This window comes from Cygnus olor, chromosome 5 (assembly GCF_009769625.2).
Source record: "Cygnus olor isolate bCygOlo1 chromosome 5, bCygOlo1.pri.v2, whole genome shotgun sequence".
NCBI classification, from domain to species: domain Eukaryota; kingdom Metazoa; phylum Chordata; class Aves; order Anseriformes; family Anatidae; genus Cygnus; species Cygnus olor.
Window position 1 is genome coordinate 65,437,188 of NC_049173.1, and position 25,465 is coordinate 65,462,652.

At 39.7% G+C, this 25,465-nt stretch overlaps 2 protein-coding genes across 11 annotated transcripts in view; both read left to right on the forward strand.

The window, feature by feature from the left end:
• MICAL2 (microtubule associated monooxygenase, calponin and LIM domain containing 2) overlaps positions 1-13,293 on the forward strand; it is a 163,971-nt gene extending 150,678 nt beyond the window's left edge. For 6 of the 9 annotated variants that reach the window (XM_040559324.1, XM_040559323.1, XM_040559325.1 and 3 more), the window contains 5 exons: positions 1,164-1,256; positions 3,134-3,227; positions 7,993-8,092; positions 8,988-9,061; positions 9,972-13,293. In XM_040559324.1, coding sequence (XP_040415258.1) covers positions 1,164-1,256; positions 3,134-3,227; positions 7,993-8,092; positions 8,988-9,061; positions 9,972-10,156 — 546 coding nt within the window. In that variant the 3' untranslated portion in view covers positions 10,157-13,293. Of the gene's footprint in view, positions 1-1,163; positions 1,257-3,133; positions 3,228-4,328; positions 4,382-6,370; positions 6,845-7,992; positions 8,093-8,987; positions 9,062-9,183; positions 9,225-9,971 lie in introns of those variants that run through there. The other 3 variants (XM_040559326.1, XM_040559331.1, XM_040559330.1) reach the window with 3 other exon arrangements.
• A 5,026-nt stretch (positions 13,294-18,319) lies between these two features.
• PARVA (parvin alpha) overlaps positions 18,320-25,465 on the forward strand; it is a 67,773-nt gene continuing 60,627 nt past the window's right edge. The window contains exon 1 of one of the 2 annotated variants that reach the window (XM_040559361.1): positions 18,320-18,677. In XM_040559361.1, the coding sequence (XP_040415295.1) occupies positions 18,542-18,677 (136 nt within the window). In that variant the 5' untranslated portion in view covers positions 18,320-18,541. The remainder of the gene's footprint in view (positions 18,678-25,465) is intronic. The other variant, XR_005820446.1, reaches the window with a different exon arrangement.

Sequence of the window (25,465 nt, forward strand, 5' to 3'; positions counted from 1 at the left end):
AAAGGTGGTCTATAATAAGTTAGTATTACAGTGAATTACATTTTTAAAAAAAAAGCAGAGAAAAGGGAGAGATGAGAGACAGGAGAAAGCTGAAGAGGAGCAACTGCCCATTGTGCAGCCCAGCTGCAGAGACAGGCAGCGCTGCTGGGACAGGGGTGAGAAAAAGGGTGGGCTGACACACATGGTGTCTACAGTGGCTCATTTTTTGATGCATTCTTTCCCCTTGTCTCTCTCTTGGCTATCTCTGAGTACCTCTTTTTTTGCCATTACCACTGTTGTTCACTGGCAAAACTGGGTGGGAAAAGATCTAGTGGCTTCCTGGCTTGTCAGTTTTCAATCATCTTGTCTACTGTACTCATATAATCTGTCTCTTCATGAGTGGGAAAACCACAGCCTTGCAACACTTCCAGAGAGTTTAGGTCAAGAGCTAGATGAAAAGATTCCCCAGTCAGCCCCGCAGCACATGCTGCTTGCTGTTCCTGGCAGTGGTGCTTGGTGGCCATTTCTTTCAGATATATCCGTTTTCCCATAATACAAGCAGCCCAGATGAGCTGCTGCTGGAAGTGGGGGTGGACCTCAGCTGGAGCAGGCAGAAGGGAAGAAGGGCTCTCCTGAAGCCAGGCCGGGCGATGCTGAGCTGGAACCACAGCTGATGCCAGCTACTCTTCCTTCCCGCCCTCAGCCAGACTGCGCGGGTGTGCATTATGATCAAACCAACTAGTTTTTGGAAGACCAATATCTATGGATAATACCCATTTTAAACATCAAAGAAATTATTCACAATTCAAGCAATTTTATTTTACTCCACCAGCTACAGCAATAGTAATGAGTTAAGTTTTCCTAAACTGGTTTGGTGACCTTTTTATTGATAGAGATGGTTCACGTTTACTTAGTATTTCAGTAGACCTTGTAATGATTCAAAGTCAACGCAGGTTAATGTGTGAAAACATTCTTACATGAATATTTTCATTTCAGTGAGGTTGTCTAAAGCAGCATGCAGCAGCTCACCTTGCTTTGTGCAGGGGAGTTGGATTAAACAGTCTCCATAGATCTGTTCCAACCTGAATGATTCTGTCGTTCTGGGGAAGACTTGTGGAAACATTTAATATCATACGTGTACATTGATTGCTGTTTTTTTTTCCTTTTTTTCTTTTTTTTGGTAGGCAAAAATGTCTCTTAGAAGGAGAAGGAAGCTGGAGAAGAAGACAAAGCAAATGATTAAACAAGAGGAGCTGAAGAGGCTTCACAAAGCACAGGTGACTATGTAGTTTGCAAATGTCCCATTTGTCTCCCAGGAGTGCCTGGTGAGGAGAGGGGTAGTGAATGTGGCCCCTGCACCCTCATTCCTCACTGGGACTCACTGACTTCTTCATTAAAATCCACCCAAAATGTCAGGTGCAGTAAGATGCTTGTGGCAGGGCCTTGCATCTTTGTGTGTGACAAATCCAAGTGTGCCCCAGTAGATAGTCACAATTTTGTAATTATGCATAAACGCAAGACCAAGAGAAGTAGTGACTGACAATAGCAGTAGAACACATTGATCATTAGGGAAAGAGAGAGAAAAGGGAAATATCATCCCCTGAGAATGCAAGAAGCTGTGCTATCACCCCTGTGTACTACAGGACACTGGCAAAATAGAATGATGGCTTTTGTCCTCTCTGCCATAAAAGTGAAAGTGAACCATTTTGTTTTTCAATGTTGCAAAGTCACTTCACTTTATGTAGGGCCCTGATCCTTGAAAAATCCTGAAAGAGCATCTTGAGCTGAACCCAAGAAAAAATTTACCCCATACTGATTTCTGTCTTGTTCCTTCTCAGCTGCTAATAATACCTGAGCTAATGTGATCAGAACTAGCTCAGTCTCTGCATTGCAGCATGAATGCCATACGGACTGCAGAGTAGAGTTTTGTCTTTCCAAAGAAATCAACTGATGATTTTGGGTTGTCTGCACTGTTTCCAATGTGATGTTTAACTGTGTGTGTGTGTGTGTGTTTTCCCGTGCAATAAAATAAATAGCAAGGGTATTTTTGGCTAATAAATGTTTTTTGAAGGCAAAGTTGTCCATCATCGTCTGTTGTATTACTATGGCAGGTGGATAGTTTTGGATGGAGCTTCTATTTGCTATTTCTGTACTAATACTAAATTTAAAAAAGAAAGCTATTGAGTTGTTTTTCAGATGTGAAATTGAAATATCTGTTTATGTAGACATCACTCCTTTGGCAAAATATATTACTGAAAAGGATAGAACTTTTTTGTTTGAACCAGACAGTAGAAATGCAATCTAGCAATTTCTATAAAATCAGTGACAGAAAAAAACGTGTACCTAATCCAAAGAAAAAAAACACTTAACATTTTTGTTTTTATTCTGAGCAATGTAAATGATGTAAAGTTCTCTTCTTTTACTGCTTTGTGGAAACAATCAAATCCAAACTTTTTGAACAATCTTTCTTGTCTGTTAGGCTGTTCTGAAGGTATGATTAGGAATGCCCTACCACAGCCTGAAGTGGAAACTGCTGAGCTTCTACATTTGATGATTCAATCTTCTAAAGGCATTTCATGCCCATTATCTATAAGGCACTTCTAAAAAATCTTATGCCAAAGGGAATAAGTCACTGAATCTAGATGTCGTTTCTGTGCCACTGGATTGTCACTTCTTAGTTACTGGACCCTTTCCTGCCTGTGTCAAAAGCTTGTGAAATATAAGAGCAAAACAAACAGCAAAAACCTATGGGCAAAAAAAATAGCTAGCAAAGATTTCTAGCTGTAAGCCTTGAATATTTATGTGAGGTTTATTCTTGTAGCATCTTAGAATATGCACCTCTGGAAGTGTAAGGTGTTCAGTTTCACACCTTGCAAGACACAGAAATGGTATTATCTCCCATTCAATAGTGGGAAGACTAGAGTTCAGAAAAATTGACATTCTTTTAGTACCTGAGATCTTATCCACACAAAAATGTGGATAGATACCTAGTAGAATTATTAAGTTGCTTATGTGCCTAATACACTCAAAGAGTTTGCAGATCTCTTGACTCCTCAGACACCTCTTCAAGCTCTTTCTCTAACCACTGAGGCCATCTTTTGTCGCTGAATTTTTAAACTATGTCTGCAGCTTTTATAACCTTATAATTTTTCAGGCAGTCCAGCGGCAACTAGAAGAACTGGAGGAAAGACAGAGAGCACTGGAGATTTTTGGTGTTAAACTGGAGAGGGAACTCAGAGGAGAATCAGGTAAATGACACAGTGCTTGTTGGTGGTGGTTTTTGTTTTTTAATAAGAGGAGTTTTATCATTGTCATAGAAAGAGTTCAGTGCAAAATGTGAAATGAAAAAGTGATTGGAATGACAAAAATCCTTGTTTACCCTTTTCCTCAAACTCTGTTAGTTCAAGAACCCTTAGGCTGAACATTATAAAATTCTGTTGATTGTCACAGATTTGGAAGTAGTTGCCATGCTATTGAATCTGCATTTCTCTACCCCACACCCCATTTTTTAAAAATTGAGCTTAATTTCATCTTTGGGAGGGAACCAATACGGTTCCCAGGAGCTGTGTTTCAGTTACCATGCCTAGTAACAGGGTCCTTAATGACTTCTCCCAGTGTGTGAAATGCCATTAATCTGATTAGGGTGATGGCCATGATATAGCAATAGCAGCCTGCATTCCCACCGCCTGGATGGGTGGAATGGAGCAGGGACGTTGTCCTGGCTGCAAACTGGGACAAAGCTTTCACTCACCTGAACCAACTGTGCCAACACCCTGGTTCACAGCGTCCTCCCAGTGCTGGTGGGGTGAAGCTGGGGAGACCTCCTGCAGCAGGATGGAACAGGACAAAGGGGGTGAGGGAAAGGCCTGTGTGTGTGAGGGACTTCAGAGGAGCGTATGTTTCCGTGCCAAAAGGGTTCTGGGGAACCAACAGACCTATTGCAAATGTCTCTTTATTTACCCCTGCTTTAGAAAGCTGAACCTCGTGCTTTTGAGACAGGCAGTTGCACAACACTGCAAACATAGGCATGTTTTGGCACCTGGTCTTGTCATCTTAGCTAGGCAACCCAGCAAAATCTCTACATGCTGGCTGTTTTAATGCCATATTTCTTAGCAGTTATCACTCTTATTCTAACACCAAACTAACCGGTTTAACAACAGAGTGTTTGTCCAACCTTCTACGTTTATTAACAGATTTCCTATAACTAATAGCAGTAATGTATTTCAAATGTTATTTAAAAGGCTAGCATCATTTTTTTTTCCTTAAATGAAAACATGATTTATCAAATAACACCCACTTTACCACCTATGAGAAAGTGTCCTAAAGAGACTGAGGATCTGGTGTTTTAGCTTTTTTCTTTACAGGTGGCTGGTTTATGAAGACATGAAAAATATGGGGGGCAAGAGATTTCTAGTTCATGGGATAGATGCAGAATACCAGGATAAATGGTCTAGAGCTACTTCTTGTTTTTGCTGTTTTGACAATCGCATTTCCTAAAGAAGGCTGTCTGCCAAGAGATTGATGCTTCTCATTCTCTTCCCATCCTTAGTAATTGGATTGTCCTCATTAAGGTGAAAGTACTATTTTTTCTCCCTGTTGATTGTTTGCATGTAGGTGGCCAGTTACAAATAGGGCAGCTACTGAAATGTAGGATGTTACTGTGTCTCAATAACTCTTATGGTGCAAAAGCATGAAGCCGTAAGTTTCCCAAACAAAACATGTGTGCTTTGTTGCTTGTAACAACACACATGTAATGATGCAAGAATCAGTGAGTATAATGTTCCATTCAACCTTCTTAAAAATAATGGGTGTTATTGTTTAATGAATGACCAGTGTTTATTAGGTTAAGTTGTATTTAAGTAGGTCTGTGCTTATGTAATTCAAGTGGTTTAATAGATATTATTAAGGTAATTAGAAAACGATCATGGTTCAGCAATAATATTGAGCTGGAAAGGTTGTGAATAACCAAATTTAGAGACAGGCCTGCAAACACTAGTCTTCAGTGACATTTGCGCAACTCTCCTCTAATAATTCTGTAAGCAGGGGATGAATGGCCCCTTTGTTAGGGGGAATTATTCATTAGCTCCTCAGCTGAATTAGAAGAGAACGTGCATGGGTGTGAAACAACTGCCATGAAGACTGATGAGCAAAATGAGGCTTTGATGATCTTCTAATTGTAGTGACAACAATTAATGCATTTGGAAAAAAAAAAAAAAAGAAATAATACCAGTTCTATGAATATTTTTTCATGGCCCTTTATTTTGATTCTAAATACCAAATAATAAATCATTAATGTACAACTGCTTTGTTTTCCATTGACTTTTGTGGAGGCTTATAGAGACGATATGCCTACAAGAAGATACAGAAATAAAAATCTCCTAACGTGTTTTCCACTGAAATTAGCATAACCTATCAGTTGACTAAACAAATCATGAAGAATAGTGGTGAAGAAGAAACTCTGTGTTGAGAGAACAAAATAAGTATACATGTGTGTGTTTTGGAAGGTGAACAAACTTCTGTACATCTTCTGGGTAGTTTTTGATTTATAAGCATCATATCCAGGGTTTCTCAGAATTTCCGACGGAGTCCAAAGATGACAGCTGACAACTTTCATGAATAAGGAACATGAGGTTTAGAAGTTCCTAAGGCGGAGCAAACTCAGGGTCCCCCTTACTGTGTAACTGCTGTACATAGGGATAGCATAGCGTTGCTCTGTGGAATGAAAGTTTGACAGTGAAAGCTCATTACAGCCTGTCTTTCCCTCAGAAGTGATTAATATAGAAATAGCTATGATGTAATTAGAACATTGAACTTTCAAGTGGGATTTTGGTTACAAGAGATTTGGGCCAACCAGAAGGAAAGTTTTGCTTTAGTAATGTAATGTAGCAAAAAGCCAGCATAGCTCACAAAACAGACTCTCAAACGTTTTTTCCTTTAACATTTAAAAAATATTTGTCTTACTACCTTACGCCAAACGCTTCAGTGGCTTGTTTTGCCCTTGGAAGGCATAAAGCAGTCCATCAGACTCAAATAACTATTAACAGTGTTATTATGACACATTTGAAAAGCTCAAGGAAAAATGCCCCTGGGAACACTAGGGGAGTGTTCTGTGAGATGAACAAGTAAGAAAACAAAGGCTATCTTTATTTCAGCTTCCACTGAGTGACATTTTTGCCAAGCACATTCCTGTTTGTGTACCTCAGTCAAGTTACGATACACTGTCTTTTATTAGAGAGAGAGAGGTTTTAAAGTGTAAAGAGGAAATGTTTAAAAATTATATATTTTTTTGCCTAATCAAGACAACAGCAAACAGGGAATAGTCACCTCTGTATGTGCAGGACATGCACATTCCTGCAATAGCAAATTTTTTAATGACTCTATGACAAATCAGTTCCAGATGATAATTTCTGATGACGACATGTGAAGACCAAAGGCTCTGAATACTACCGCTATATCCCTGTGCTGAATCTGTGACAAGCTACCATTGACACGTCCCAGCCAGATGTGCTCTCGCAGTCACTTTGAGAAGACATTTTTATCACCACTTGCTGACCTGGAAGATCCCTTAGGAACACATCCCTTACGGCCAAGCTTTATTGGAATCATTCAGAAATAAGACCAAGATTTCTTTGCTCTTTTTGTCTCCTGCTGCTTTACCCTCCTGTTTCACAGTAACAAAGCAAATCCCAATGGGAAATCACCAAACAGTGTACAAGTCACCATGACTCCCGTCCTCGGCTCAGGGGCCCACGCACTTCTATTGCTGGCAGGAGGAGACCTGGGCTCTCTGAGATGACAGTGCCTGACTGTAATTCTGCATCAGTACTGGGGTCACATTGAAGGGTGGCTGAGTGCTTTTGTTTTGTGAAAAAAGGTGATGGAAAGCATGAAGTAAGTTGCATGTTAAAAACTGTGAGAAAAATCCATAACTGTGTCCACTTGAGAAAGTGGACAGCTTCAACTTGTTTAGGAATATCATTGGGCTTAGATATTCTCTTGACTGGCTTGATTGAGGAATACAGCTGGTAAAATGAGCTTACACATTCACAGGTTTGCAAAAGAAAAGTAGAGCAATATGTAATCAAGAATCCATTTCTGATTAATATAGGTAGGGAAGTCACTCCAGTAACTACATCCTGTTGATGCAACAAACACTCACTGCAAGCATATGGGATGGACCTGAACGAGGATGTTTGGGAAGGGTCATGTGAAAGGGCACAAACCCTTTAACACACTCTGACCTGCCACTGAAAAACACCCAGGGGTTCTTCATTGCCAAAGATTTTGTACAGGCTCTGTTTAAGAGCAATAAAGGCCCTTACCTGGTGAAAGAGGAATTCGTCCTTCTCTTTAGCAAAATGGACTCAGGCTGTGAACTCTTTGGGAGAGAAACCATCTCATTATGTATCTGTACAATGTCTAGCAGTGATGCCCTAACCCCAGTTGTTCCAAAGCTACCCCAAAATAATAGATTTTTTGCGTACCACAACCTTTCCTGCCGATTAAAACAAATACAGATTTAGAGGCCAGTTGGCAAAGGAATGTACATCTCTAGTGGATTAGATTGTGCATGTGACGCCCACTGGAAGCAGGGACTAGGCTGATATCTGCAGCAAGTATATCCCAAATCTGACTGTGTTAGTGGGATATCCATTTCTAAATATAGTTCTGAAGTCCACTGTCAACAAAGAAACTACGTTATCAAAGGCAGAACTAAAAGAAAGTGAGTGACTATATTTAAAATATATATATATATTTGAAAGAAAAAAAGCTAACTTCCAAAGCAATAGTGCTTTTAAAGCTAATGCATCTTTAACTGCAATAAACTACAGCATAACAACATAAACAGGAATGTTATGTTTGATGTTACTGTTATTAGTTGCACAGAGAAGAAAAAATCTGCATTTGAGCTCACCTAGCCTTATAAATGAGGACTATTTAAAGTGACCTTAAGTGGCAAAAGCATTGGAAGGAAACTCAGTAATGCATATTCAACTCTCCTATTTTTAACAGATTCAGGTACGCAGGATGAAACTCAGATGCTACATGAGTGGTTTGAGCTGGTCCTGGAGAAGAATAAATTAATGCGTTACGAGTCTGAGCTTTTGATTGTGTAAGTAAGAATGAGCATTAGTACTACAGAAGCAATGGGGAGACAGGAACTTGTACTCACATGACATCTACCCACCCTTCCGTGTGATGGAGTTTGAAACTGTCATAGAATAAATGTATCCGCAGTAGCTGCAGTCTGTTTTGATCACAGATTTTCAGCTGAGCCCTCCTCGTCGTTCCCTCACACAGTGGTTCAATTATTTCAATCCTATAGGATACTCTAAACCACTACAGCATACGGGTGTTCTGCCTTTATGTAGTGTGGGTCTAATTATGTAGGCCTAATGAACACTTGGGCACTTTGTCCTGTGGAAGAAAAATAGTCTGACAAGCTTATCTTAGTTTTCATTGGACATAGGAGAAAAGATCAAGGAATTCACTACAGAGATGAAAAAGTATATACACCAAGACAGTAAAGAGCTGTCTCAAGTGCCACTGTTTGTGGTTGTAGTTGTCTCACCTTGCTTTGTCTGAAACAGGCTCAGCAGATAGGCCTAGGTGACTCCCAGATATTTTCTCCACTATCTCTGGTCAATGTGGGAAGGTGATTAGAGCTGCAACATTCGTTACTCACTTCTGGCAGGGCTCTTAGTTTATGGGAGGGTTCAGGCCCATCCAGAATCTTGTTGTGAGTGCCACCAACAAGGCACAGCTGGTCAAAGCCCCAGGTGTTGTGATGTAAGAGGAAGCTTAATCCAATGCATAATACAAAAGGTGGTATTGGTGCTTCTGGCATTGCTGTGCAGAGACTAAGCTTTTAGCTTTGACTGCCAATTAGGAGAAACTTACCGGATAAACAATACACAAAGTCTTGGTTGAAATAATACTAATACACATATGTCTTTACTAAATAAGTATATATCTATATTCTTTAATGTACTTTTTATTGTATCCAGAGCCCAAGAACTAGAACTGGAAGACCACCAAAGCAGGCTGGAACAAAAGCTGAGAGAGAAGATGGCTGTTGATGGTAAGTCAAAGCAGGGAGCACGTTCCAGCCTACAGCCATAGACTGTGTCCATGTGAGTGCCTCCTTGCTCTGAGGAGCAGAGTGGCTGATGTTCTTCCTCCTGTGCTCTTCTACGAGTGCAGCTCAGCCAGCAACATCCAACTTGTAAGATCTTCTCACCTGACTTAGAATGAAGACAGCTGAGCTAACCTACCCAATTTTACACTGGATTGCATCAGAAGCACACCTAACGCCCCTGATTGTGCTGTGCCTGCAGCAGCATCCAGCTAACATGATGACGGGCAGCTACAGAAAGTAATTTCTTCAACCACCTAAATGCAAGAGAGGTTAAGTTAACCGTGATGCTACCAGTTACTGCAGTACTTTGGAACTGCTTTTATGTACTTTGGATTACAGTTTGGGTTTGTCCTTTCATTCACTATTAGAAAATGGAGTGTGGGGAGTAGGAATGCAGGCAGAAGGCTTTAAATTTTCTTACAGATTCTGCATTTCGCAATTGAGCTTTTAAAATTTTATAAATTCAATTTAAAATCCAACATAAATGTTGTTACCTTACAGTTTATTTCCTGATATAGTAAGGTGCTTTCTGCCATATAACATTTTAATTATGGTGTAATGTTTAGGCAACATTTATAAATGTTTTTGTAAGTATGTAGTGCTCTTACTACTAATTCCACAGCCTAAGCTTTGCTAAAAGTTCTACTATAGAATTTAGGAGCCTTAATGGGCAACCTTAAATGGCCCAAATGCAGGATAAATTTTCCCTGAACCCAAACATGGAAAATATTAACTGCCATTGTCTTCATTTCTTGATGACTAATATTAACTCATGCTGCACACCAACAGTTAAAATGCAAAGCATATCAACATAGTGATCTAGATTCTAACCTCTTGTTTTGTGATCTTTTAGACAGCCTTAAAGATGAGATGGATCTAAATGAGGAGGATGAAATTTTTACTGAGATGATGAAAGTGGTTGAAGAAAGGGACAAACTTGTGTCTGCCTTAGAGGAGCAGAGAGTGAAAGAAAAAGCAGAAGATCGGCACTTTGAAAGTATTATCTTATCTAGAGGCTATCAGCTGAGTGGGATTTAAACAGCCATATGTAAATAAACATGATTTCAGCAATATTCATAATCACAGAGGTACTATCTTGTGAATTATGAGGGAATTCAAATTTGAAGTCAGCTTATTTGGGAAAGGTCATCTTGTTATCTTAAGCAGTTTCTTTGCTTACACTAGAGTGAGTCACTTCACTGTCAGCTTCAAGGGTCGCAAGAATAAAGAATGGGACTGGATTTACCTGTGTGATGGGCATCATGGTCTGTAAAAGGGAAATCAGAGCTCTGATGTTTTCTTGGAATTTTATTTTAATGCTGAGAATAGAGTTCCTGAGAAACATGATGACATCATCCAGTATTTTTGAGATGGCATTACTTTCCATCTGTTTGTCTGACTCTGTATGTGGTTTTGGGAATATTTTGGCACAGCCAAGCAATGATGAACTATTTAAAGGCCAAAAAGCAAGCTTCTTGTATAAAATTATGTTTAATAATAAATAATTAGTTTTTATTTCTGGTGGAGGAAGGGTCTTCTGACTAATAACTACGTATAAGCACTCATTAAAACTATTGTAAATGCAATGTCAGAAATTAATTTTCCAGGTATTTCTAACTTTTAGAATACTGTGTATTTTTGAACAAGATGTTGAAACAATATTAAATCCCTGCATTTTGTAAAATGGTAAGGGATCATCAAATGGGTGACTTATCCTTAAAACTGTTATAGGCTCAAAATAGCTTTTGTATGGCACAGATAAAGATCTTTTCTAAAATATGCTGAATGATAATTTTAAAATCCAGACCTGATTAGCATCTATAGGGTAGATTTTACAGTTGTTTCATAAAATATATCACAAATAGTATCATAGGGTGTCATGAGTAGTGTAGCAGTTACAAATCTCCCTTAGAATAATTCATCAAAACATTTACAAAAAATATTGTTTTGTAATGGAAACATTTAATAGAAAATGCTGTGAGTATATTTAAAATACATTTATATTGCTGCTCGAAAGTATGCATGGAGATTTTTTGCTTAAAGGAGGTATCTGCTATCTTTTTTTGTACATGCATGTATAGACATTGGCATAGCAAATGTGCAGAAATTCTCATTAGTATTCAGCATACTTTTAAGTACTTTCTTAAATCTGAGATAATTGTGCCATTTAAGATTGGTAACATTCCCAACTGTATGTATGATGCACTACATTTTCAAACTGAAAAAAAAACACAAGGAGAAACTGAAAGTCTGTTTATTCTTGAATATCATTTTACCTTATGCTTTGACTAAGATTTGATGTTCTCATTATTTCACAAATGGTGCTTATTTGCAAGAGTTTTCTGTCTTGCAGCCAAAGCTACAAGCATTCTTGTTACAAAAAAAAAAAAAAAAAAGTTAAAAAAAACTCTTGGTAGCTACTTGTAGGGTAACAGACACACTGAATCCTGTCACAATAATTTATGAATGATTTTTTTTTCTGTGTTGTAAGAAATTTAAAATATCCTTTTTAAAATTAAAAGAAAGATTTTACTATTGACCACAGATTTACAATATACCTCTATTGGTGCAAGGAACATACTATTGTTCTGCAATATTTATGTATTTATACTTATTTATTAGCCGGTTTAATGAGGACAAGCATCTCATTATATTTTCTAGTTTGGATGTTGTCTGCAATTTCCATAAATAAAAGTGTATTTCTAACAGTTATTTATAGGTAAAGGTCTGCATAGTAGACTAGATAGCTTTATTAATTTGGTAATTATTAGTATAAAATATAAATTAAGATTTAAACAGCAATATCTTAGTGGGATACCCTTACAATGTAACTTATAGGACCTTAACAATATAATTGGTCTTTCATATTGGAAAGAAATAGCAGAATCCCTGAATATATTTCAAAATTACTATCAGTTTTTTTTTCCTTCTGTCATTCATATGCTGAGCATACTTTGATCTTCAGGTTACATTTTTTTGTTGAGATGGATTGCAGTGAGTGATTTTTAAACCAACTCTATTACTTAAGATTGACGCAAAGTAGAAGCAAGAAGGACAGCAATAAATATTTAAATTTTCTCTGTTGAAATCTGCTGGCATTTCCAGTTTTGTGGAGAAAATTTCTGGATTTTATCACTGTTCCCAGAAGCCTCATGTAGTCCAGTAGATTAATACTGTCTAGATCATCCATCGTTGTTCTCTGTAGAAAACTGAGAGTCATAGTACTTTCAACATAACTTTTTAAAGTTTTAAAGCAAACATTTTTCTTAGTGCTTTGCACAGGATGGTAATTCAGCACAGAAGCCCTCAGTTTTTTCAATCAAGGATTATTTTTTTCACCTCACTGTTACTCTCAGAAAAGCCCATTCATCCTCCTGTTGCTGCTGTACAGAAAGCGGGAGGAAGGGCAGCCTCAGAGGAACATGAAGCACCTTGTCCTGAGGGGCAGATCCTCTGCCAAAGTCTGATCCTCTCGCCCAGGTAAGGTGCCACACTGCAAGTGCCCAGGTTCAGGCCACTCCACGTTGTAGACAGGCCCTGACACTTCACCTTATAGCAGATCCTTGTTTGGCCATTGAGAGTTGAGAATATTAAAGTCAACAGGAGCTGAGAGCCATCAGCATTTTATGGACCTCAAAAATATTATTTACTAAAAAGTTACTTTTCTGCATGCCATAACACGCTCCACCCACAACTGCAAGTCTCGTGTCTCTGCTCCTGCGTGTAAAAACCTGCCAGGCTACCATTACCCTGACTGATACCATGTACCTCACAAGATTAGATCCAAAAATGAACTATGCAGGCGATTTAAAAACAAACAAAAAACAACAACAACAACAAAAAAACTCTTCAGCAACTTAAAGCAGATCTTCATGTATTGTGAGAGTAAAGGAGGAAAAAGAAAAAGAAGTTATGTGCACTGTTCACAGGTCAATTTAATATGGCTGACTTGTATTACAAATGTATTTAAGAGTGTTTGGTTATGAGTGCTCTTGCTGCTCAATCTTTTCTTTAAATTGACTCACTAACGTATAATGGATTTATGGATTTTTTTTTTCAGTCCTTGGCACTGTCATTGTTGGGTATAATGTGATGTGCTGGATCGTATTGGCCGTGTCTAAATGGACTAGATGTGAGCAATTTTGTATTTGAAGAAATAAAATTGTATCTCACTCTCTGAAGTCCCTGAGTCATTTCCATAGTAATTTCCCTCCCTTGGTATTTACAGTGTAATAATGTGTGTCTAAGAAAAATCTGTGGGTAAGAAGAAGTATCAGTTTCTTAATTCATATACTAGTAAGTAAATTACACTGTCTTGCAGTTCACAGATGCGTTTTATAGTTTAGAAATAATGACACCCTGAAGCTAGACAGTATTCAACTCTAACACAAGGTGTGAAATCCATAAGATCAATGACTTCCTTACATTCTTACACAGGAATTGACAACCTAATTTCTTAAGATATGACATACAAACAATAACAGCCTATGAAGACTTGAAGGAAAAGTGGCCCTGACTGGATCACTGAGAATTGGTGATCAAAATCTTAACTTAAATCTTAACTTTACTTATGTTAGGTCTTCTTGTTCTGTTGCTTTCTGCCAGTGGGAGAGCCTTACAGAGCAAGACAGTGTGTTGCTCGAGATGAGAGAAGCAGATAGGCAAGAGTTCAGCTTATATTGGCATCTGTACTGTTGTCCTCTGCTCAGTGTCTCTGAACTGATAGATAGTTCCCTCCTCGTAAGATGACAGACAGATGGCAGCTTCTCTTCAGAGCTCAAGGTAATTTTTGGCACATTTGAACTGAGGTTTTTCTTCTTTTGTCACGTCCTTTCCCTTCAATCCTGTGTGCCTGAGAGGCAGACAGGTATGGCAGTCACTCCTCTGATGATACCACTTGTAAGTTCTCAGGACTGCACAGGAATTACCTACTTGCTGGGTTATTGGAAATAATACATCAAACTTTTATCTGTGTTTAAAACCTTACAGACACATTGACTTTTCAGTCAGCAGGTCATCAGCTGGGGGGCCTTGCTGGCCCAGAGCAGGAAGTGGGTAGAAATGCCCTCAGTAAAGGAATTTACTGATATTCATCTCCCTCTGTCCCCTCTTCAAAAGATTATAGGTCTAAAGAAAGCCAATTGGACAGGAAGTTCAGGGAAATGATTTTGTAAGCCATTATTTGCCTCAAGATCAATCTGTTTGCTCTCAAGGTAAAGGAATGCCTCACATTTTTGGGCTATTTGGACAGCTTTCTCTGGGCCCACGCAACAAACTTTGAGGACTTGTGCCTTGAAATCTTTGCTTTTTAGCTTAAGGATTATGTGATTTCCAATAAAATTTTCACTTTAGTTTAGCAGTCTTTTTCCAGAGAAATACTGTTTTATTTTCCGCTTAAGCACATACCAGGACGTGGTTTAGTAGATTGGAGATTCTGTATATCTTTTAAAGTTTTGTTACTGTTAAGAAGGCCCAAGGCTTTCTCTGCTGAGTATTGCATGGATCATACAGTTATTTACATAGTCCAGCACAATGGATTTATCATGTTAGCTGGGGAGTGCTATCCCCTCAGTCTTCACAGCAGCTGCATCTCATGAACCTACATCTTTGCAAATACCTTGTAATGTGTAGGATATTGACTGGATTTCTTTTTGCCCCCAGAATTTATGAACTTTTTTTTTTTTTCCAGGTAGTTTCTTCTGCTGGTTCCAATCAACTACTGAAAGAGATGTGGTGGCACTGCATGCCAGCAATGTTCTTGCTGAAATATTTCTGTAACAGATGTACAAAATTACAGGCACAAGTGTGTGGTACAAGTGATGCTCATTGAGAAAAATTCATGATACTGATTTTTTCTAAAACTGTCTCAACAAGGTCAGATGTAAGTGCATATAAACTTGGACTTGTATTTATAGGTAACTGACAGAACCAGAGGTTGCCAGAAGCATTAAATGCCAGGATGATATTCTTATCTTGCTGAGAAGTTTCAAAACCACTTTATTTCCTTTGAAACTTTACAAATAATTAATCTCCATAGTTGTATATAATACAGTATCTTTTGTTATGCTTCTAAGCAGCCTCTTTTAAAATGCTGTTAACTATTACTTAGGGCCGAGGGGGAGGGGGGGCATGTTCAGTAGTTAACTGTGTAGAATTGGCAGGTCAGTAGATAGCCGGATTTTTACTATGTAAAAAAATAAAAAGGGTAGACTTTGGTCTAGTTCTGTTCTTCCTGAAGTCAGTGAAGAGTTTGGCTGTAAGCAATTAGAGGAAGAGTATTAGGTCACTAGAGCATTTTTGAAAATACCACTTCCACTGTTGAAATGACCAAAAATGACCAAGCAGTTAAAAGGTTAGTGCGGACGTACACTTAGGAGACAAATGTTGAACTCCAACACAAACAAACAATTTACTGCATGGCCTTAACCAGCTTGGCTTAAGCCTGTGTGTTCATTATTTAAAAAAAAAAAAAAGACGAGTACTTTCAAAAACCACATACAACATCAGTGCTGACCTCTCTCCTGTGAGACAGCCATCTCAGATGATGAGTGTATAGTATCCTTTCAGCTGACACAGTGCTTTTTCTTGTCCTAGCCACCTAGCCCATCGTGGGTATATTTATTATGTATCCTGTCTCTTCCACCTCAGTCAGAAACAAGATTCTGTTCCTGATCATTCTGAGTCCTGTAGTGAAAGAAATAAAAAACAGGTGTACATAGACAGATATGCAGGTGAATTAAAATGCATTTAAAGTATAGTGATTTAGCCTTCTTTTATTGTCTGGAAATAGCATGTATGTGATCAGAATACAATTAATTTAAGCTACTGGCTGGCTCATCTGTAAGAATGAGGTGCTGACAGGGAGGACGGTGAGAGCCCTTGTGGTCTGCTCCAGATTCCTATGTGCCAGATGCAGCAGGGCCAGCCTGAATGGCAGCCTGATGCTGTCGTGTCCTATGCATGGTATCACAGAGCATGGTTATGAAAGTATCCAACTGCCACATGGGAAGCAGAACAAAAACCTAGCCAAACGAAAATCCCCACTAAATTCATATTACTGCAGCTTTTATTTGTGGTTAAAATACTATTTAAAGATGAGTTGGATATTTAAAATCAACATTCCCATGTCTGCCATAAGTTAGACTTCGTGCATATCTATAAGAACCTTTGTGCTGAATGCAATATTAATTGAAGATTATATGTCCACATATATTCCCAGATCAAAAGAAAAAGCATCATATGTAGTTCTAAATTTAAGATACATTAAAAAAAAAAATGTTGTAACTGTCCTCAAAGAGAATCATCGTAAGTGGAAAAACCTTGCAATATTATATCTAAGAGAACTGCAAATAAACTCAGAAAGGAACCCATTAAAAAAAAAAAAAAAAAAAAAGTAAACTTAGGGCTGTCTCTTTTTCTGATCCCTTAGCATTATTACTTAAGGCATGCAGTGTTCATGTTTCCAGATCTGATAGAGTTGATTTTAAACATTACATTTCATTTGAAATGTACTTTCTCCTTGTGATGCCAAGCATTTACCCATAGCTCATGGGACTATTAAATAAGTAGTATTGCATTTGACATCTAATTTACATATGCTGAGAGTAATGAAATAGAAAACAGTAAAAGAAAGATGTTAGGTCTTTTTATTTTGTGTGAGACCTGGCAAGCGCATGTTGAATTCTGACCTTCCTGTGCTGTGCAGCCCAGCTCCCGTTCCTGTTCATGTGTGTCTGGTTTGTTCTTTCTGTCTTTAACACAAAATTTAGTGGTACAAAAGCAAGCACACTCATGCTTGCCAAAATGCTCTCTCTCCTGCTGTGCCCACAAAACCCTATATTGACATTTGTGTGTATTCATTTGGGTCCAAATGGAGATTTGTTTTTTTTCTCTATTTGTAAATGCGACAGATTCACATGCATCTAACAAATTACTTGACATGTTGGTTTCTCTTTCTTTTAACATATTCTTAAAAATCTTTTCATTCATATTATATTATTTTCTTTAAAAATGTTCAAAACTGTTCATATCCTAATCCATACAGTATGTGAGTAGCATATCTGTAAAAAGAGAGTAATGTGTGAAATTCGGTGAGTGTTCTAGAGACAACAGTCCAGAGATGCAGTCATTGCTTTGAGCCAGTGCAAATGCAAGGAAACATGAGAGTGGTAGTGGCTTGGGTTCATTCCTGCTTTTAACTGATGTCTGTACAGACGAATAAAGTTTTTCCCCAAGGCATATACTAACTGCATACAACAAATACTCATTGATGTCTACCCCTCATCAGCTAACCAATGTTACCAGCTTGTAAAAACACAACAATTATTAGCTGATTTAGAAATATCCTCACGATAATTTCATTTCACTTATTATGCCTAATGGATAGCTAGATATTTGCATGAAGTGTGTGTGGCTTTTTGCCTGAATTGTTAATCGAGTGATTAAGTGGTAAGGGAAAGTAGTGCATCCAGACGACATTAATGCTGTTCCTGGATGCCTCATGAACTAGCTACCAGTTGGAGCAAATTAGCTGTTTTAAAGATGCCTCTCTCTTAAGCTACCCATCTGCAAATAAAAGGATTGGTATAGGCAATCTATTGTGCTAGGTCATCTTTCTTTCCCACTGCTTTCTTTAATGGTCTCACTACAACTGTTTGTTGTTGTTGTTGTTTTTCTGTGTAGAAATGGACATCATCATGTCTTCTTCCTCTGATGACAGATGTAGTGGTAACCTACAGGCTGCTTTGCAGCATGTGCTCAAGACTGAACTGCATGTGTTAGCTTGAAGTTGCACAAAACCATTTGGTGGCACTTGATTCCTTCATGAGTTCTTCTCCATCAGTGTTGATCACACAGTGTGGAAACATCTGCACTTGTGCTTAACTTTTGGCATCCATGCTAATCCATGGTTTCCACGTGTGAGGTCACATACATGGGTGCGTTTGCCAGAGCAGCCTAAGTTGGTGACCAACTCGTCTGCGAGGTGGTGTGAGGACAGTTTGGACTGTGGGGAGAGGCCCTGTCCCACACCTCAGTGTACCCCTGGCCATCCCCAACAGGCTGGTAAAATGAGGTCGCCAGGCCTGAACCCCCCGAGTGGGACCGCTAAGGGCGAGAGGGCCCGGGGTCATCGCTGGGCGCGGGCGGCCGTCGGGCGCCAGGGCTCTTCGGGCGCGATCGGCCGTTGCGCTCAGGCGGGTGTCGGCGGGCGCCGTGTGAGGGGAGCGGGCCCTCCCCGACGGGCGCCGAGCGAGCGAGCGAGCGGGAGGGCGGGCGGGAGGCAGGGCAGGAGCGGGAGAGCGGAGCAGGAGCTGCCTCAAATGCTTGAAATAATTCCGCTTCCGTTCAGAGCCGGGAGCAGCCTCCCACGGCATCGGGGCCTTGGACCCGTCTCCTTCATCCCCGAGCGCTGGCCGGGCCGTCATGGCAACTTCCCCCCAGAAGTCCCCTTCTTCCCCTAAGTCCCCCACCCCGAAATCGCCCCCGTCCCGAAAGAAAGATGACTCCTTCCTGGGCAAGCTCGGCGGCACGCTGGCGAGGAGGAAAAAAGCTAAAGAAGGTAAAAATCACGGGCGTGCACGTTTCCTGGGAGTTACCTTAAAATGGGGGGGGGGGGGGAGGAGACGGGGGAAGAGGAAAGAGCTCCGGGGAGCGGGAGGAAGGGGCTGACTGGGGGAGGACGCGGGGGGGCTAGGCGGGTGGCGAAGGGAGGAGCGCGCCTCGCCCCCAGGCTCCGCCGCCACCGGGCGGAGGCCCCGGGGCCGAGTCCCAGTGCCAGCGCGTCACGGAGGGGAGCCGCGGGAGCGCAGGCGGGCGCCGGCCGGCTGACGCCTCCCTTCCTCCCGCTGCGGGCTGGGAGGGCTCGGGGGGCTGCGGGGCTCGGTCCCAACGAGCGCCGGCAGTGTCGAGCTCGTAGCGCGGGACAGGGGCAGGGCAGAGCGGCCGGGGGTGCCCGGGCTGGAGGAGCGGAGCGTTTCCCCGCCGTGGGTGAAGCGCGGCGGCGGGGTGAGGATCATGGCGGCCTGCAGGGCCTGCGGGCCTGGGGCTTGACCTGATTGTGGACGCTGCACGCCTCGGAGCCCGCCAGGAGTACGTGCTTTATAAGTTGTGCAAAAAACACCCAAAACTTGATGTGTGCATCAGTGACTTGCAAGGTGTTGGTTTATGTTGGCGTACAGCATGCTCTAAACATGCTGCTCTGAAAACAGCGTAACAGACACAGCATGTAATAGTACTCATTCCTTTAAAGGTTAAAATTAGATCTGATAATTACTATGCTGTGCTGAAAATCTCTGCCTTACCATCATGGAGCTCTGAAGAACACTGAGCAACTGGTTTGGTTATTTGTGAATTAATACATGTGAATTAATATCCACCCCCTTCTGAATCTGCCTGTTTAAAATCACATGAGACAGAGAATTGGAATTTAGTGTTACTCATCCATCATTTTCACAGCTGATGTTAATTTAAATAAGATACCAAAGTAGCAGTAGCTTCTAAACAGTTATTCAAGTTTGCAAGTTCCTCGCTTGCAAGCGAGAAGGGTGTTATGCTCAACAGATCCTTGCTTCAGGCACAGTATTTCAGAGCAGCACCTATGCTGCAGACAAGGATGATACCTCTGTGGACAGTACAGCCCCTTACTCTGCAACTACCGTGTCTTCCCTCTGAGATGCATTTTGCATGACTGTTCACATTATTTGGCTTTTTCTGTTTTTTGTGGGTGGACTAAGTTGATAAAATGGTAAATGGTGGCAAACTACATTAGTTGTCCACTTTCTTATGTTATCCTTTTAGTGTTGTTGAATATTAGTGGCACTGAAATAGAAGAAAATCTGTGGTGAGGCCATATTGTAGGTATGTTTAGAGATCTTTAATTTAGCCTATTTGTAGTTAATTTTGTATACGTGGTATTAATATTAAACAAGGCTCTTTTCCTCAGTGAAAGATAGCATTAAGTTATATCTTTCCAGGAAGTTGTTAGAGACATCACAGTTACTTTTATCCACAGTCTTGTAAACTTACAAAAAAAGATGTATTCTGTGAAATTGTATTTCTTCTCAGAAGTTCTCTGTCCATATTAAATTTATAGATTGAAACCTGCACTTGCTATTTTATTATCTCATTGTGTTAATATTTGCCCTTTTAAAAAGTTGGAATGACATTGGTGTTGTCCTTGTCCTTTGTGTTTCACAATTTTCTAACGTTTATTCGAAGCTAACAGTAGTTTGGAAAATTATTTTTTAACTTTGTGAGGAGTTTATTTGCTGATGGAAGAAAAAGTATTTTATAATTTAATAATATCTGTTTTATTTCCACATATATTTAATTGTCTCATTTCTTCAGTGGAAGCACATATACTAGTGAGATTGATACCATGCTATCTATTGTCCTTTTTTTTTGTTTGTTTGCTTTTAGTAGATTCAGATGGCTTTGAATCGTTCCTGAGAAGCTTGTCCTTTTCATGCTTCCTAACTTTTCCTCCACTAGAATTAAATACAGATTTGCAAACTGTTCATGAGACCCCCTTATTTCTTGTAGGCTATGACACACATGGGTTCCATTTTAAGTTGTGCTGCCACAGTTTGTAGGGCTTCAGGTGCCTTTGAAGTCAAACCGTGGACTTCATATAGGAGGTCAGATTGCTTGTTATCTAGACAACATTCTTTGGTTTTCCTGCTTTCATTGAACTTTCTAATGACTGGCTCGCCACAGAGGCAGGTCTTGGTCACAGGCACGTATGTGGTTATTAAGCTGTTAACACACACAATGTATTAAAAAATGTTAAAGTCGTAGACATTTGGAAAAAAAAAATGCAAAAATGTTTTATCTGTTGTAGGGAGTATACTAATACATTTTAGCACTATCTGTGCTATATATGTAGTTAATTGTTGTAGATGATATATGATAGGTATATAGTTTTTGCATTTGTGCCATCAACAGGCTTTTTAATCACTGTCAAAATCATATTTTTTATATTTTGCAACAACAGAGAGAGTGCCTGAAATGCTTCACCGAATCAAATCCATTAAGATCTGAAGTGACATGGTGAGGAGTAATGCAGACTATAGAGAGCAAAGTCTGCATAGTTTCAAATGTAGCAAAGTAGGTAATAATGCAATATAAAAAGGATTTTCTGTAGTAGTATTTCTTTATATAGCAAGCATTTCTTTATGAACTTCAAAGTTCTTGGCAGTGGTAAGTATTTCACCAATGTCAGAGATGAACATATTCTAGACAAGTGAAATAAATTCTCTGATAACGCAGTACAAGTTGTTGACCAAAACCTGAGATACCACTACTTGAGATACCACAGATGATATAAGCAGATGTTAGTTGTACATTAAGATGTAAAATAAAGTGCATTTTAATTAAACATTATAGAATATTTAATAAAATCTAAAATTTGGAGGTTACATTTGCTCATATCATCTTGCCTTGTAAGGTCTTAGCTTGACTTTCATTTACAGTATCTCATCTCCACTGCTGTAATTCAAGAATGAGAACATTGTAGCTCAGTCTTTCCTGTAAGAGTGTGAGCAGCTGCAACTTTAGAATGTATTTAAATTTTGTTTAAGTAATGAAAATTACAAACGATTAACTGTGTTTGGAATTTTAATGATTTTTGTCTTATGAAAAATTGCTGAGATACTACTGCAATGTTTGATGACCTGTTTACAGCTGAACTGTTGTATGCAAAAATGGTTTGTAGTTTATAGTGAGATTCTGTCCCTTTCATTCCTGAAAAACATTCAAAGACTGAGCCACATCGTACATACCGCTGAAGGATCCCAGTCCTTACCTAGCAGGAGGTAAGGTGCGGGATGGAGCTCACTGTGTTAGCCAGAACCAACCACAAATTACAATTTTTTGTAAGCCCCGTATAGTAGTTTGTATTGTGTATTAAGCGTATCTTTGTACAGTTGCAAGGAGAGAACAGAATGACCTAATTTTTTAGATGTGGAGGTGTGTGTTATGTTATCTTATGAATTTTACATGACAGGTTCAGTGAGGTCATGTGTGATTGTCCTCCCTGAATTTTCCTGGTTTGGCAATTACAGGCGCAGAAATTTCACTCTTTATAATAGCTTACCTTAGTAGAGAATCTTAAGAATTGGCCCCTGACATGCTAATAAATCCGTGATACATTCAGGAATGGAGAGCAAAGTTCAGAATTGCTTAAATTGCATAGGAGCAGATGGGAAACAGACAGCTTGGGCCCATGAATTGCGTAGAGAGAGAGCAATTACTGCTTATTGTATGGGCTCAGTCAATTTTCCAATTGATATGACATCAATTTCAGTAATTTTACTGCTCTTCTTCCTAGTTTATTTGGCATTGATGGGCAGGAGAAGGAATGAATTTTCTTCTAGCTTCCACTTAGGATATTTCTTCTTTTGTATGTTTTGTTTTGATTTTATTTTGGTATGTGAGGTCACAGTAGTCTGTGTTTTTCTGTGTGCCTAGGGGACAAGTATGTTAACGGTGTAAAAATACTGTAGCCTTTGCTATTTCTTGATAGTATTCTTCAATTTCTTAATCTTTGTTTTAAAGAATAATACAAAATTTGAACAAATTAAACATGCAAATTAAGACTAGGCATAGGGTGTTAGAGCTTTTGAGGTACTCAAAGTAAAAATTTTGTCTTTCTGGAATCCATGATTAAAATGCCTTGTGACTTGCTAACAAAGAGGTCATGCCTTTATCTAGCTATGGGTGCTTAAATATCAAATAAATCTATTTCCTAGCACACACGAAGTATTCTGCAGAATTTTGACGGAGATATTTGAATTATTTTCTTTGGACCTGTTTTAGTGACTTCTTTTTGAGTAGTACTGGTACTTTTATATCAGTAAACTTGTTTTGCTCATCTCTTTGTTTCTTGTGTGAGAGATGCTTTGAGAGAGAGTTTAAGTGCTTTGTAGGTATTTCTTTGCTGCTGCTCTCATTTGATTCTGTATTTAAATTGCAGATTGGAAGAACTGATATGTTGTACTGTCATGCTTGTTAATATCAATATTAATTGATAGAAATGCACAAATAAAGAAAATTGATATAAATTGATATAAATAGCACAAATAAAGAAAATGGGCTACTGTGTGCTAATTTCATCCTGCTGCTTCAGAGAGGCATGTAGTATTTTCTTTGAGGAAGAAATGGCACGGGGAAGGCTTTATCATCACTCTTCTATCAGTACTTTTGAACTTCCCATTTTTACTGCAGCATATCAGTACACCAACCCTAGTCTTTCTTGTGCCATCAGAATAGCTGTTGTTTTTGATGTCTGACATAATGTGCTTTTACTTCCAACCTTAGTGCATAGCAACTGAAATGTGCTTATAATCTTCTTTCCCCTTACACTGTGCTACATATTTCTGCGTCCTTGGCTGTACTGCCACAGGCATGGTAGCCAGCTGTGTAGCTGATTCTGGACAAACCTATTAGTACCGCCCTTGAAATAATTATTGCCTTGGAACAAATTTTGTAAAGCAGATGAAATATTTTTACTAAGTTGGAGGAACATAGGGAGCAGAATGAAAAATGGAGGGAAGACTGACCTGCTTGTTGGTTGTCGTTCCATTGCTGTGAGCGTTTCGAAGCACATCCGCAGTACTCAGAAAGAAAAAGAAGGAAAGGAGGAAACTACTCAGGAGGAGAGCACTGGGTGTTTGTTTCCATCTTTTGAAACCAGATTGTCAGGGACTATCTGGGAGGCCTCTGCTCTGATGGTTGAAGGGCTTGCTCGGTAGAAAGGAAGGTCAGCGACCTCTGAAACGCCTCTGTCAGTGTAGGCAGAAAACCCAACTGTTACTTGTGCTGCCATAGTAGTAGCCCTCCAGATGGGCCTGTATGTGTGACAGCCCTGACACGCTGGAAGCTGTTTGTCACCAGCCACACAGAACTCTGCTGGGTTTGTGCAGGTGCAAGAGCAACTGCAGTAGCCTCTGGTACCTTTTGGGTCTGCCTCTCTCTTGCCTTCCTGCCTCTTAGGCCTCCTCTTTCCACAAGCACTGCTCTCTGCAAGAAACAGAAACTAATCAGCACAGTTAGTTGTTATCTGTAAGACACTGTCAAGCATTTGTTACTGTTCATACGTGGCTAAATTGACGGCCAGGTCTTATTATTTCAGGCACTGTACTTCCACAATCAGTGGAAAGAGCCCCTATGCACAATAATTTACGACCTAGAGTTCTTTATCTGTATATCTTGCATATTTTTCTAGCTTTTTTCCTCCTATAATCTGCATCTCAACAGTTCTGGCATTTCAGTTGTACAAGGACTTGTCGTGATTTCACTGGGAATTTTGTTTTATCTAGGGCTTTTTCTTTGGTTTTGGTTTCAAGAGACTCGGATTTTTTTTTTCTTTTTTTTTTTTTTTTTGGCTATGGGAGGTTCAGAGAAAGATGTGGAAATATTACCTCTGAGATTCAGATTCAGAAACGCATTCGGAAGTGACAGATAATCCCCAAGTTGTTCTAAAAAATGTCATTGCTTTAACCAGATATTCATGTAGGGCCCAATCCAATTATGCTTGATCCATGTGCATCACCTACAGCTTTCAAAGTATGAATTTGTGTCCCCCAGATACCTGCATTTTTGCTAGAGAGGTTATTGAGTCTATGTCCAGAGGCATTGCTATCCTGGCAGAACTGAGCTTATCCGTAGGCGAGTATTCCCTAGCAAGTGCAAACATCAGTGAAGGGGTTAGATCACAAAGGTCTGCAAAACATCGGCTATGTAAAATGCACTGACAGCGCTGAGACTGACACAGCACCACCAACCTGGCAGTGTCCGGCTGGAGCTGGGAGGACCTGTGCATGCAGCAGGTGACGTGCGTGTGTGTGCGTGAAGAGGATGCAGAGCCTGGCTCTCCTGCCTGTTGCACCCTCAATCATTAAGTTGTGCCAGCTGCTTTTGAAATAACTAAAGTGACACAGGATTTTTGCTTATGCCATGTGTGACTCTTGAACTCACTTTGTCAGGATGGTTTGGATGCCAGAAATGTATATTTTTTGGGGGGTAGGGAGGGACAGAAATGGTGTTAGGTGGATTCTAAACAAAAGAAAAAAATGTCTGCACTGGCCTACATGCAAATCACATGGGCCATGGTAGACATTTCAGATTCAGAAATCATTAAAACCTAATCATGAAATCCCTGAATATCAGGAAGGTATACCAACGGAAAGGTCTGTTGATTTGCCTTTTCCTGTTTGTGTTGTTTAGAATCCCTTTCTGGCAACTGCCAGGGACCAGGACCCTGGGCTTTGATCTGCTGTGCTGACCCAGTATGGCCACTAATTGAGTTGTTCTCAGAATACCTGCACGTGGGCATCCAGCTACTGAACT